At 48.2% G+C, this 14,800-nt stretch overlaps 1 protein-coding gene across 1 annotated transcript; it reads right to left on the minus strand.

Annotated features, from left to right (window-relative positions):
- Positions 1-2,453: 2,453 nt before the first annotated feature.
- CILP (cartilage intermediate layer protein) lies at positions 2,454-13,726 on the minus strand (the record flags this gene model as incomplete). The annotated part of the gene is made up of 8 exons (XM_084240004.1): positions 2,454-4,822; positions 6,890-7,047; positions 7,723-7,831; positions 8,605-8,919; positions 9,287-9,466; positions 10,747-11,016; positions 11,688-11,780; positions 13,669-13,726. The coding sequence occupies 8 exons, from the start codon at positions 13,724-13,726 to the stop codon at positions 2,454-2,456; spliced, it is 3,552 nt and encodes a 1,183-aa protein (XP_084096130.1).
- Positions 13,727-14,800: the final 1,074 nt, after the last annotated feature.

The following is a 14,800-nucleotide window of genomic DNA, read 5'->3' on the forward strand; positions in this document are numbered from 1 at the left end:
CTCATGTCTGAATTGGTTTTCCACAAGCAATTTTTTTTTTTTCAGTTTCAGGGCACAATTGTGTGATTTTCATTTATTTATTTTTATTTTTTACATTATTTTTCATTTTTGTACAATGTATGCATTTTCATTTTGATTATTGTCCCCATATAATTCCCACCACCCTTGTTTTGATCCTACTCCCTTCTCCCCCACCCCCTGGTACTTGACTTTTTTCTCCACTCATAGTGTGGAGAGTAGTGTGTCTGTGGCTTATAGTTGTTTGTTGATTTTGATTTTTACTTTATTATAATGAGTCTTTTTCCTGGTCCACAAGTAACTTTTAGTTGTACCTCTTGCCCATGATAGCCACATCTTCCACAAGCAGCCCATTCAGACCTCACTTTCATTCAGACTTCACTTCAGATGTCACCTCCTCCAAGAAGCCTCCTCTGACACCACACTCTCCAAGTCTGGTGTCACTATGTGAAGTATATTTTATATACTCTTGTTTACTTGTATACATGGTTTGGCATAGACTGGACACTCAATAGATGTTATGTGAGTGGAGAAAAAAGTCAAGTACCAGTTACCACCCACTGGAATCTATTTATCCAGGCCTTTAGTGAAAGAAGGAAAAGGGAAGGGCATGGGGTAGGAGCCCAGTCTGCCCACCTTCCCCAGCAACAATCTCTGAGTTTAAAAGAAACTGGTAGTCAGGTTGAAGCAGCAGACACTCACTGCTGAAGCAGAGAGGCATCTGTGCTGAGATAACTGAACATTGACCCCAAGCAGTCAGGGAAAGCCCGTCCCTAGCAGCAATGGGACAGAACCACAGTCTAGAAGTGGGTCAAGGGACAATTACAAGGCCACTAGGCCCCAGCTCTGGATAGGCTCACTTTCTCAGAGGTCATGGGGATGGAGTCTGCAGCCAGAGAAACTTCTAACTGATTATGAACCAAACCCCTGGGAGCTGGGCAGATGTTCATCCAAGAGTACAAATCCAGCCGAGACCAGAGGTGGCCAAAAGGAGCTGCACTTGGGTAGTCAGGGGATCAAGGAAAGCTTTTTGTCCTGATTGTAAATGATGCCCTCGCCTCCCCCCAGTTCTTTTGACTTCTTTTCTGACAGATTCTGGAGGAGTTGGGAGAGGTATTAATATTGCTTCTTACCCAACCCACCGCCCTGACTAGATGCCTCCAAGATCACTCTGGCATCAGCCACTGGCCTCTGATTTACTATTTTAAACCAAACCTTTTCCAAAAACAAAACCCTGTCCATTTGGACCAGTTGTCTCACTCAAGGGAGTTGGTGGGTGTTGTTACACACAACAGAGATCTGGTGTCTGGAAAAGTTGGGCTTCTTAAGAAGAGCTTGGAATAAAAAGAAAAGCCCACCATTTCTGAGTGAGGTCAGCCAGCCCAGCTGGACAAGGCAGCAGCCTGGGGGGTTGGGGGGGAGGGCTGTAGAAGGTCCACTTGGCGAACTTGCTGGACCCTGGGCCAAGCCATTGTATAAGTGCCCCAGTATTGCAAAGAGAGGGGAAAAAAGAAAATCAAGACATGTTTTTAGTTTTGCTCAGGCGCCCAGAACATGCTCATAACTCCAGGAATCTCTGCTCTTCTCTGTGAATGGAAAATATGATCCATGAGAACAAACTTGACCTATTGAGTGTGTGCCTAGTTAGCCAGCCCTGCAACTTCGGGCAGCTGGTTCACTTCTATGGTTAATAGATAGGATAGCCACTTCAAATGTGCATTGGTTGACATCTGCTATGGGCCTCTTGCAAAAGAACAAAAGCAACTGTAAAAGGAAACACACTAACATACTTAACAGCCTAGTGCAACCATGGATATGTTTGTCTGTGTTTCCAGACAAGATGTCTGGAAAGTCTTTGCAGGCTTGATGGAGGAACTGTAATTGCCCTAGATTCGGCAATTTGATACTGAATGTGCGCTAGAATTCTAAATTCAGCAAAGAAATAAATAAGCTATTTACATTTCAAGTAAAAATAGTATAGTTTATTTCTTTATTTCACCACCATTGGTATGTGTGAGCTGTGATGGAGGCCTTGCTTACATCCTGTGGAACAAGGCTAAGAAATATGCTTTATGTAATTATTTTATCTTCAACATCAGATTATCATGATTGTGGAGGTGGGCCAAACTGTGCAAACAAAAAAGGAAGTACATTTCCACTGAGAAATGTACTAAATGAAGATCAGTCAAGGCCACAGAGTTTACTAGTAGCCTATTTCTCGTGTTTCTTTTAAAGAACAGGACAAAGGGACTTTATTTTGCCATTTTGGGTGCTATGGCCAATTGGTATCATGGAACAGAGACAGTAAGTAAAGGCATGAAGAAACAAACAAGCAAATTGCACCAGAGCAGATGTGCTTAAATTAACCGAGTGACAGTTTGTGCGTCAGTCTCACAATGGCTGTCATGTGAGGTGGAAGGAGAAGTGCCACAGACTTAGTTGCGCAGAGGCTGCTGACCAACCCCTGGAAACCTCCGGGAGGTCACCCTGCTGCGCAAGCGCTGGCCAGCCCTACTTGCCCGCTGTTGCCTCCCGGAGATCATGCTTCCTCTGACAGGGCTCTGGGAGGAGGGGCGGGAAGGTGTGTTTTGGAGGTACTGGAAGGCACTCTGGCGACCCACCTGCCTCTCTACACAGTTAAAGGTGAGGGCCACTCCCACGTTGCTCTTCATGACTCTGGAGGAGCCATCAGATGTGCCATCAAAGCATCGGCCAAGTGCAATCTCCTTGGCCACTCGAGGGTCCTGGTCAGTCACGGTGTAGATGCCATAGTTGTGGCCCAGTGGGTCCAGGGGAGCCAGCATGGTGTACTCACTGGTGTCATTGTTGACTGCCAGTGGTAGGTGATTCACCAGGTACTCATGCAGCATGGGGTTTACACTGGCTCGATGGCAGCTTCCCTGGGGAATGACCTTCACCATTGTGCGATCTACGCGATCCTGGTCGTAGAGCATCCCACTGCACTTGAACTCCACACAGGCAGATGAGACATTAGGCTGGTCCCTGTCCCGTGTGCTCCTCACATCCCGGATTCCGTATAGCTTCCCCACAGTCTGCCGGTGGGTGCCCCCCATATTGCGGGATCGAACATTCACCTCCAGTGATCCCACAATCTTCACCTTGATGTAGCAGGCCCGGAACTCCATTGGCTTGGGCCACCACGCCAGGTAGTCTTCAGTCCAGCTCATGGGGTCATCCTCGTTGAAGGTGACTGTGTTGTAGTCATACCTATCCCCCTCAATCTGGTAGAACCGGAAGTGGGCTGCACTGGGTGGTGCCTCCTCACATTCCCGAAGGTTCTCAAAGGCATAGATGGGCCCATTGCTCTCCTCTGCTGAATTGGGCCTTGGCTTGGCCATGCTGATCTGGAAAGCTGTCTTCTTAACTCGTGGGTCCTCATGGTCTGTCCGACGGTACTTGAGCTTGTTGAGGTAGGGCTGAGGGACACCAATCGCATTTGGGTTGAATTTAGGAGAAGACTCTACCGCGTCCAGCTCTTCCCCAGCCAGGCTTGCCAAGACATAGGCAGAGTAGGCATCTGGGGACTGGTCATCACAGAAGGCAGGCAGACAGGCTCCATTGGGGCCTGTGATAACACTGTCAAAGCGACCCCAGGCCCTGGGGTTAGATGAGTAGCCAGTCCTAGGCTCCAGGTTGATCACAGAAACAACAACACCCTGGATCTGCTCACTGGGCAAGAACCTCTCACTGCGGTAGGCCCTCACCTTGATAAAGCACCTCCTGCTTTCAGGGACATCCAGGTTAAAGAGTCTCCTCTCTCGGATCTCCATGTTGCCCACCAGGAAGGTTCTCTCTTCCCTTTTTTTCCGACGTTGCCTTTCAAATTTGAAGTCACCTTCCTCCTCCCATAGCCCTGTGTCTGGGTTAAGTGACCAGAGTTTCATTGTGGGCAAGTGCTCTGGCATCTTGACCTGGGCTGAGTCAAGGTGGACTTTCACCTTGCCAACATTAAGTGGCTCTGAGGTGGCCTCATCTCTGAAATCCACAGAGAACATGCCGTATGTCCGGAGGGGGAAGGTGTCTCCTTCGTCAGTGATGAAATTTAGGTCACTCTGGGTGGCTGTGGCTGTGGAAATATTCCGGGGATCCAGGAAGGTCACACTGGCCTTCACTTTCCCTGTGTAGGGCACCCCATTCTGCCTATAGAAACTGTTGGTGGGGATCTCCAGCTCAGCCATAGGGTCTTCACCAAGCATCTCCCCAAGGGGGATAATGTTGGTCTCCATGGCCTCCAGGGTGATGGGCTCTTTCCGTCGAAGCATCTTGATCTCATGGAACACCGCACTTCCCTTCTTGTTGAAGGGCAGCACTTTGGTGGTGTTGACAAACTTCTGTAGTCTGTCCACAAAAGTGAGCACCAGTCTCTCGGTATCTTTGGGGACATGGAGGGTGAAAGTGCCCTTATAGCCAGTCATGCTCACCCGGTTGCCCCCCATGTACACATGGCCAAAGCGCATGGGTTCCCCATTGTCAGCTGCGCTGACACGACCCCGCACGATTATCCGGGTCTCTGTACACCGCTGACAGCTGCACTCTATGGCCACCTTGGTGGGTAGCGTATACCCATTGCACTGGATCTCCCTCTCCTGTGTTTTGGAGATGCCACAGCAGTGCTCCACAGCATCCCGACACCTGATCCCATTATCCTGCTGCCCTGCACAGGTCTTAACAGGGCATCGGCCCACATCATAGTAAAAGGAGTTAGTAGCATTCTGGAAGCAATCATGAGGCAGTCGGATAAGGTAGTGTTCAGGAATTGGGTTGCAGGGGGCCTCATCACGGTCTGTGGAGGGAAAGGGTATGGATATCGAATGTAAGTTCATATCCTACACAAAGCATACCTCAATCTCATCTCTCTGTAGTGCTTTCTGGTTTTCAAAGTACTCATATATGTGATCCTGATTCTTATAGAACTCCTCTGAGGGAAATAAGACAGCTATTACTGGGGCCTCCCTGGTGGCACAAGTGGTTAAGATGCAACCTATGAAGCGATTTGCAGCCACTGCAGCTCAAGTTCGATCCCCTGCCAGGGAGCTACCCATATGGTGCAGCAGTCCTCTCCTGACTTGCCTGCTGCTCCCCTCAGCAGTGTATTTCAGTCAGTCTGCCTGTCCTGTTCCCCACTCTGTCTCTGGTGAATCCTCTCACCCCCACACCTCTGGCCTGTACCCCAGTTCTTGTATGCATAAATAAATAAATCTTTTTAAAAAAGACAGCTATTACTAATCCTATTTTATACATGGTAATCAGAGACTACTAGGGTAGTAGCTCTCATTAGAGAGGTCTTGAAAATGTGTGAAGGTATTATGGGTTACCACCAAAATTGGGTTATAATGACATACACCAGCATCTAGTGGGCAGGGGGCATTGCTGCCCTGTGTCCTGCAAGACCTGACACTGTTCTGCATCAAGAATTCTTCTGCATCCTGCATGACTGTCACATATCCCAGCAGACCTTCATGTAAGTCATACACCTTTCTAAAATGATCAGAGGCTCGTATTTTTTTACATGACTTTACCATACACTGGATTTTTCAAGAATGCAACTGTTATACAAATCAAGTTTAGATTGTATTTTATTTAGCTTGGCACATTACTAAGTTTGTTCCTCGTCTCAAAAAAATCACATACCTTCAACATTACCCGAGGAACCAAGATGATACTCCTATATCCATCAGCATTGGTAGCTGCAGCATTCACATTGTCCAGATTTAAGTGCAAGTGTCTCACCTCATGCTTGGTTTTCTCATATCATTATGTCAAATTTACATATTGAAATACATATTATTTTTTATTAAAATGATTTTCTTTTTGTTTCTCCTTTTTGTTATTGTAGGGTCATACAAGTATACATTTGGAAATTATATGGCGCTATTATCAATATATGTAACTTCAGAATAGTAAAATGACTTATAATAGTTAAAGTATCAAAACTTTAGAGTATTAAAAATAACTGTGACAAACAGGGACTGTTGGTATTAAGGGTTGGGAACAGCTGCTGAGGGGGTTCCACATCTGAGTGCCCCGTGTCCCGTCTGTCCTGAGCGCTATTGCTCAACTTTCTTGGAGTCTGTGAGATAGTCCAGGATCCTTCCAATAAATTTCTCTTCCTCTGTTTTTTGTTTGGTTTTGTTTAGGCCAATTACTAAGATATCTGCCTTCCCCCTCATTTCCAAGTACAGGTTCCTGATTGGTCTTAAGTCTCTCTACCTCCAGATCACTTCTTGAAGCCAGCTCTGTTCAGATCACCCTTTCTGGTAAAGTCCCCCAGTTTTCCACTTTTATGCCTCTGCTCAGCCTGGCCCCTCCTCTGAAATGCCTCCCCACCTCCCTCCATACACAAAGACTCTGCACATTCTTTCAGATCAGGGGCTCACAATCTTGGCTGCAAATTAGAATCTCCTCAGGGAACTTTGAAACTATGCATGCCCCGGCCATATTCCAAATCAATGAAATCAGAATTTCTGGGGGTAAAACTTAAGCATCATTTTTTTTCTTCAATTCAACAGGTGATCCCAATGGGCAGCCAAGGCTGAGAACTGTTATTTAGGCCCTAGCTGAAAAGCCATCCATGATCACTGGAAGGTCTCTGTCTCTCATCTAGAGAATCCACCATCCCTTAACTACTGTGAGTCTCATTTTTCTATCTTTACTTATTGTCTCGTATTTGCATTTTCTCCCCCCTCCTGAGGTGGCTTCTCTGTGAGGTAGGATTTGGATCTTGCACCCTTTTTGTGTTTCAGGGGGTATAATACTATGTGCAACACAGAAATGCCTGAGCTTTCACTTCCCAGTTATGTCCACTGCCCTTTGGCACACTCGGGATCCCTTAGGGACCTGACAGGCTTACCTATGACAGTCAGCTGTGCAACCTGGGACTTCACAGCCCCTGCATCACTCTGGGCCTTGCAAAAGTACTCCCCAGCCTGGTCCCGGTGCAAGTTCCTCAGCACCAGCTTGCTCTCATGCTTGTAGAGGGAGGGGTCCAGCAATGTGCCATTGTGATACCTGCAAGTGGTGGAGAGGTGGAAGCTGAGGAGGCAGTGGGAGCACATGTATCCGAAAGGACAACGCCAGGAGCAACAGCCAGGGAGATGATGGTGGGTGGGTCCTATAGATGCCAACACCACCTCTGACTCTGCTCTTCAAGACCACTGACTGGCCTGGGCTTGCTTCTGAGTCCCACCCCCACTACTAAGTGGCTTCGGATCCTTGGGCAAATCCTTTCACCTCTCTGAGCTTCAGCTCCCTGGTTTTCAAAATGGGAGTAGTGCTCCCTAGCTCACTTAACAGAATTGTTGAGTGGGCCAAACAAGATCATGATTATGAAGTGTTTGTAAAGGGGGAAGCACCTGTAGTCACTGGGGACTCTGACCTTATTTGTCTTTGTCAGGGGAAGGAGGGCTGAGGAACCTTGTTCTGTGTCCCAGTTAAGTCAGGACCCCAAGACCAAACTGCTCTATGGGGACCCCAGTTTCAAGAGGACAGAGCTTGCTGGTTGACTGGGCAACCTTCACCCTGCTGGCTCCCAGCTGTAAATGCCAACTTCCAGGCTCTGCATAAGTGCCTTACTTATAACTTTATTCTGTTTGGTCATTGTTATATTTAATAAGTCCAGATCAATGTAAGAAAGCTCTGGTTTCTAAGAGGAGAATTGGGTGAGGTGGGGGGCAGAATACTCACCAGAAATACTTGTCTGGACCGGGCTTCCCCGTTGCCTTACAGCACAGGGACACGCTCTGCCCAGCTCGCCTTGCTTTTGTCTCAGGGTTCATCACAATGTATGGAGTCACTGGGACAGAAGGTGAGAAATGGTGTTTTGGGTTTTTCCCATGTGACAGATCCTCCAGAGTCTCACTACCTTGAGTTCTTTGATGAATGTTAGAATTGTATGACCTCACCCCCACCTCCAGAAAGCCCCTTTCCAAGGGAACTGGTCCAAATGGAGGCTACTTCCTCCTACACCCTCAGCCTGGGACCTGCCCCAGGCTGGGACCTCTCAAGCAGCATCTGGGTGGGGTAGTGAAGAACCAACTGGGCCTTGTGTCAGCAAGATTCCCAAGCACAGTCATTGGGACAGAGATAGCTGTTCTGAATAGTGCAATACTACTGTTTTGCTTTCTCCAGCAGAATTTTCTGGTGTTCTGCACATTTCTGAATGCTCCCAGGCCCTTTCTCTCTGACCTCCACCTCACACTGTATTGTAATTGATTATTTTAGACAAGGTAGCCAGAGAGGAACTCTTACATTTGAAAGATCAAGGCAGGCCAGTATTCAGGGGAAAGAACACTCCAGAGTATATGGCAAAGGCAAAGGCAAAGGCAAAGACCCTGAGGCAGGCCTGTACCTGAGAAACAAGTAGCAGGCCACTCAGACTGCAGTGGAGTGGCTCAAGTGGAAAAAAAAGAAATAAGATAGGAGAGCAGAGAAGTAACGGGAGGCCAGATGATAAAGGGCCTGCGGGCCATGGTAAAGATTAAACTGGGAAGTCGGCTCTTAGCACTGTATCCCTTTGTTTAAAAATTCAGCCTACCTGCCCCGCCCTTCCTCAGAGAACTTAAGTACCTGCCCTCATGAACTCGGCATTGATGGTGGCTGACTTCATACTAGTCTTGGGCATTGTAACCAGAATGGGGGCAAACTTGGTCTTTGTGATCTTCAGTTTGTTTTTGCCATCAGGGCACAAGCCAGGGATCCGGAACCTCCCACTGCTGTCTGTCTGGGTGAGTAGCTTAGGCGTCTTTGTCAGCAGGTAGACAGTGGCCTTTGAGGCTGGGGCACCCCCCGGAAGGGAGACAGCCCCATGCAGCGTGAAGTCCTGGCACATGCAGGCATCACAGTCAGCATTCACGTGGCCCATGGAGCAGGTCAGGTCACAGGCTGTGGAAGAAGGGGCTGCATCAGCATGGCTTATATGGATTCTGACCCTTCCTCAGCCACATCCTAGCCCACAGACTCCCACACACCCCACCAGTCTCTTCCCCTTAGGCTTATTACCTTTCCTTGTCAGCCCGCATGACCAGTCTTCAAGATTTAACTTAGGATACCTACTCTAGGAAGCCCTCTAAGCTGTAATTGACACTGCACTGTGCTCCCATATTGTCTTGTACTTTTCCCATCAGAGCACATAACAGATGCTCACTTGATACTTGTTGAATGAAGGAATCTGTCTGACCCACTAACCTATCTCAGGCTGCTTTGGCCTTAGCCCCATGCCCTGCTTCAGTACGGGTAGCAAGGATAATACCTGTACAGGCCTGGCCCACGCAGAGCCGGCCCTCTTCAGTGGCCTCACTGCACAGTGATACCATCTCCGCTAAGCACGTTCGTTTTCGGGTCTGGACCCCAGTGTGACCACAGGCTGCAGAACACTTGCTCCAGGGAGACCATGAGCTCCAGGTGCGCTCGTTGTCTCGGCGCAGGGACCCTACAAGGCAGAATCAGTAGAGAGCGTAGGTTACCCTTCAGGAAATATGCCCCAAAGCTGTTTTTTCCTCAGATAGACAGGGCTTCTGTTTATATCATAGATGTCACTGATATTTATATTTACTGCAATGATTTTTCCTATAGATGGAAGCCCAGAGCCTTGAAGTGGTGACTATAAATTGCACAAAGATACCATATGGACTAAGGGTGGCCCAGAGAGGGGCTAGCTGGTCATGCCCTAGGACTCTGATATGTTGTCCTGAGATGTGAAGGTATAGCAGCTCCTCCCTTTCCACCAGTACGGAGACAGTCTCGTGCTCCTGCAGAAGGGCTCTCTGTGAGGTCGGGGTCTGAGACCTCAGTGACACAGACATCAAGTCCCCTCAATCTACTCTCCTCACCTCCCAACTGAGGCCAATATGCAAGAACGGGGGCCTCAGGCCTGCCCAGGAGACCTTGCCCAGCCTGAACTCCCACTCCAGATGACCCCCACTGCCACCATGACCTACAGAGTCAGACCATGTATACTGGCAGGATCCCCAGAGGGTAGGGTGTCCATTCAAGAAGTGGGCAGACTATAGCTGGCTCTCTATCATCCAGCAAGGAGAGGGAGGCTGTAAAGAGAAAGAACTCTTGAAACTGCAATCACAGACATAGGTTCAAACCCCAGCACTCCACTTCAGCCATGTAATCATAGAAGTTATCTAACCTCTCCAAACCTGGAGCAACTTGTCAAAATAGAGATTCCTCACAGGTCAGTAGTACAGGTTGAGTCATGCAGATAACTAGTACAGGGTCTGTCGCATCGAACAATAATAGAACCTGCCACTTAGTGAATATTCACTCAAGTTAAGCCCTTGCATGCATGATCTTATAACCCCCTCCTCTAAAGATTTACTAATATGACCCCAGTTCATGTGAGAAACCTGAGACTCAGAGAACTTCAGAACATTTACCTAAGCGACACAGTTCTGATAGTTGACCTGGGCTTCAAACCTAAGCAGCCCAACTTCAGAGCCCGTGGTCTTCACCACCGTGCCACACGTACTCAATAGAGTAAATGGAATGAAGGGCTCCTGTAAACATACAACACTGCCAGGAAGAAAGGTTTCCGTGACACTAATGGGTTGTTATTATGGAGTCAAAGAGTGTGTGTGTGTGTGTGTGTGTGTATGTATGTGAGAGAGAGAGAGAGAGAGAGAGAGAGAAATCCAGAGTTATAGAGGCCAGAGCCATCTTAGATCCTGGAAGAGGGGTTGGGGTAGGGATGTTCAGACTTACCTGGGGGGCAGAGGAAACGAACAGTGTAATTGGAGCAGTTCTGGCCTGACCGCTGCTCCCTGTTGAGGCACCAGAAGCCCTCTCGAGGATTGCCATGGACTACCTGGCCCGTGCTGCTGGCAGGGATCCAGTCAGTGGTCCGAGCCTCTAGCTTCAGGGGCTGAGCACATACACGGTCCCCATAGTAGAAGCGAATGGCATCCAGTCGCTCATAGTCACCTTTCCCGCCTGGGTGGTCAATGTTGAACCAGGTTGTCCACTCGCCAGGACCTAAGAGATACAGCCAGGTCGGGGACAAGCCAGGATCTGGGTCCTCAGGGTAGTTCCAGCTCCTATCTCCTGCTCAACCCCTAAGAGTCATTCCTCTACCTCTCATCTTCCCCACATCAACTTCAGGCCCTGTTACCTCTCTCTCTCCAGTCTCTTACCCCTTGTCTCTTACCCATTGCCAAGGGCTCCATTAAAGCTCTCAGCAACCTGGCTGCACGGTGTCAGTAACTTCTTGCCTGGTTTTTCTACCTCTAAGTTTCCCCTCTGGCCTATCCCCACATTTCCCCCACACTGCAGTCAGGGTAAACTTCCTCCATGTGGTTTGGGCCATACCACCCCCTTGATTTAAATATCTTAGCCAGGCATTCAGGGTGCTGGTGAGCTGACCCCTGTTATCTCTTCATCCTCATCTCCCCCTTCTCCTACCAGCCTGTGCTTTGGCCCCAGCAAGCTCTTCAGCATTCCTGAAATAATTCAGGCAGCTTCAATGGTTCTGGGTCATCCTGTATACTAGGTCCCTGTGCTTGGACAGAGATATAGGCCAAATCCTTTGTAAAAGGGGGTTTCCATGGAAGCTTGAGCTCATGCCCTTGATCCAAAGATTTTCTGAGCAAGCTCAGAGAAGACCCACTAGTGTCACCCCTCCCCCCACCACTTCAGCCACAACTCACTCTCCAGGGAGTCAGCAGGCTGGACAAAGTTGCTGGGGGCCCTTCTACCAGGCCGGACTCTTCTCATTGACGGGGTGAGCATGGTCTGCCTCCCTGAGGGCCAGGAGGATAAAAGAGGCAGGAACTGTTAGTCACAGGAGCCCAGCAAGTTCCCGCTACCAGCCCTTGAAGACACAGGGAAACAGTGTGATGTGGTGGATAGAGCATGTGTTCAAATCCCCCTTGTGCCACTTACTGGTGGTGTGATCTCACAAAAGCTTTGTTTCTCTAAATCAGTTCCCCCTTAAATTGTGCTGCTACACTATTAGGCCCTGGTGTGTATTCAGAGTGATAATGAGCATAAATGACCTGGCTCCTAGTGCATGCTCAATGATTAGTTCTCTTTTCACTTTTGTTGTAGAAATGGATCACTGGATGCAGCTGAGCAGCCAGTTGCCTGGGGCTCCTACGTTAGTGTTCAGGCCTGTCCTTGGCAAAACTCTTATTTTCCTCATTTGTAAAACAGAGATATTAATTCCACCTCACCAGATGGTGGTCCAGTTGGCATGAGGATTCCATGAAGTGACACAACTAAACATCACTGGCATATACAGACAAACCATGAGAACGCGCACCGCAGAGGCTCCTCTACTTCCCAACTGTTGACCTTGGACCAGATACTTAACTCTGACCCCTGTTCCTTCATCATAAAATGAGGATAATAATAACTCATGCCCCAGATAGTATTGTGGGGATTAAATAAGCTCATTCATAATCCAATTAGTATAAAGCATATAGTGTTTGATGAATAAGCATTAGTAACTCCTCAGTGCTCAGTGCCTGGCAATGGACATCAGTCTCCCTTCCCTTGACAAAGTTTGGCTTTGGGAATCCACCCTCCCCTAAATGGCTCCTCAATTTTCTGACCCCAGGCTGGAGATGTCTCTCTCAGGATGGGTTAGGGAACTCAGGTCACAAGCAGCTTCCAGACCTACCCCTGAAAGCTTGAGATAGGGTTGGGGCCTCCAGAATGGGAAAGAGAAAGGAAAGCAGAGGGCTGAAAAAGCTCTGAAAGGCAATTAACTCTCACATGAGAAGCCAAATCAGAATTCTCTGTGCTGCTTAATTGGGGTGAGAGAAGCTCTTTTAATCAAACTAATCTGATTTCCCTTCAGATGGATGAATGTTAATCATCTTCCCAAATAGCATCTGCTGGGGTGGAAGGAGCAAGGCAGGAGGTAGATACACACAGGATTTGGTAAAATGCTGCAAGAGCCTTTGTTCCTGCATCTGTGGTCACAAAGCCTTCAGGGCGTGAGCCATAAAATAGGGTTTTGAGCATCGTTTACTTTACCTGGGTATGTAGTTAAAAATCAGGAAAGGAAGGGGACATGGGAGAGAGAATATAGGAGTGTGGTGCTGGGAACTCTGATGCCTAGATCATAGTCCACCAGACAAATTCTCTCTACCTGTTCCTTTGAGAACTGTGTCACAAGGGGATGGGTCAGAGGACAAGGAGACCAGGAGTTCTGGTGTCTGTGAAATTTGACCCAATCTCTGTTCTGGTATCTATGAATTTAGAGTTTAAATGAAATTGAGCTTTAGGCCAGGAGAATTTTCATGAAACTAAATCCAGAGCAAACCCCAAACCTGCTTCTGAGAACTCCAAACCTGCTTCTGCGATCTCCACCCCTCTTTTGCTTTGGCTGCCAGGAAGTTCAGAGCTAAACTTAGCACTCAGGGGACAGTAACCTTTATTCCCCCTCACTCCAAATGTCTGCTCATCTCTGTCCACATTTAAAAGTTCCTGTCCTGTGAGTTTCAATATTTTGAACAATCTTAAATCCTATGGGAAAATAAGCACGGTATAAATTACAAGTAAATCTATAAACCAGCAGGTGTTAAGGCCATTGCTGTGACTTAAGGCAGATGCATAACCAGATCCCAGACCAGACATGACTTCACTATGGCAAGTGGGGGATAGCAGATACTTAGCCTGTACCCAACACAGAGGTGACCTCCAGGACCAGGAAGAACACCCAGGCCCTGATCCCCACCATCTTTTCCCCAGACCCTATGAGGAATGTGGCAGGAGATGGATGAGGGTGTGTCACAGAGTCAAGTTGTCCCTGGATCGTGGTCCCCCAGGAAGTTTCTCAAAGCCAATGATCTGCAAAGAAACAAAACTTGTCAGGTTCTACATTTCTGAATCACCTCTTATGGCAGGAGTAGAACTGTTTCTTGACTTATCAAAGATAGAGAAGGGTAAACAGAATGAAGTCTTGTGTGCCCAAATCTAGACAGCTTGGAGGTACAGACACTCAGAATCTGAGATTAAATGAGGCAGAACTGGATTCAAACCACAGCCCCATATCAAGATGGGCCACAAGGGAAAGCAGGGGTGAGGAGGTTCCTTGCCAAAGAGGAGGGGCCTGGGCTCACTTCCAGTAGCCACTGGGTAACACATTAATCATAGCCAAGATCCAGACTTGGGGGCACATTTTGTTACCCTTTGGTGGGGATCACACTCTTGCACAAAAGTGTTACATATTAAGGCTATGAAACCCCAGTCCTGACTACAGTGGCTCCTCATGGGGCAGGTAAGCTGGAGGGTACAGAGGCCTCAGATACACCACCTCCATGAACACATTCCCAGATGTGCACGAGCTGCAGCTGGAACACATTTCTGGCCTGTTTGTTTGGGGCCTGACTTGGAATAACACAGTCAGGAGACTGCTGAGGATGAACAGAGGGTACACACTGAGAGGCCAGAGCTGCTCAATAACTGCGAAGTGTGAGGTAGGGGCTGTGGGGGCTGGGAGACCAAGGCATGCCTGGTGATAAGGACAATGGTCTGTGGGCCACGGCCCAGGTTCCTGCTAATTTTCCTCTCTCCCAAGAAATCTGGCCAATCCAGAATCTGACCAATTCCTGGAGATTCAAAAGTGATTCCCTTCAACCTCCAAAACCCAGGGTGTGGTGGGAAAGTGATTCTCTTTTCTGGAAAAAGAAGATTCAAAATCACTTGGCTGTCACAGAAGAAGAACTAATCAATTTCATGCTGCAAGCCCTCTAGCTCTGAGTCCACCAATCCCACCACCAGTTGTTTCTCAGAGGTGTGGGAGTCCCCAGCT

This window comes from Talpa europaea, assembly GCF_964194135.1.
Source record: "Talpa europaea genome assembly, chromosome: 8".
Lineage (NCBI taxonomy): Eukaryota > Metazoa > Chordata > Mammalia > Eulipotyphla > Talpidae > Talpa > Talpa europaea.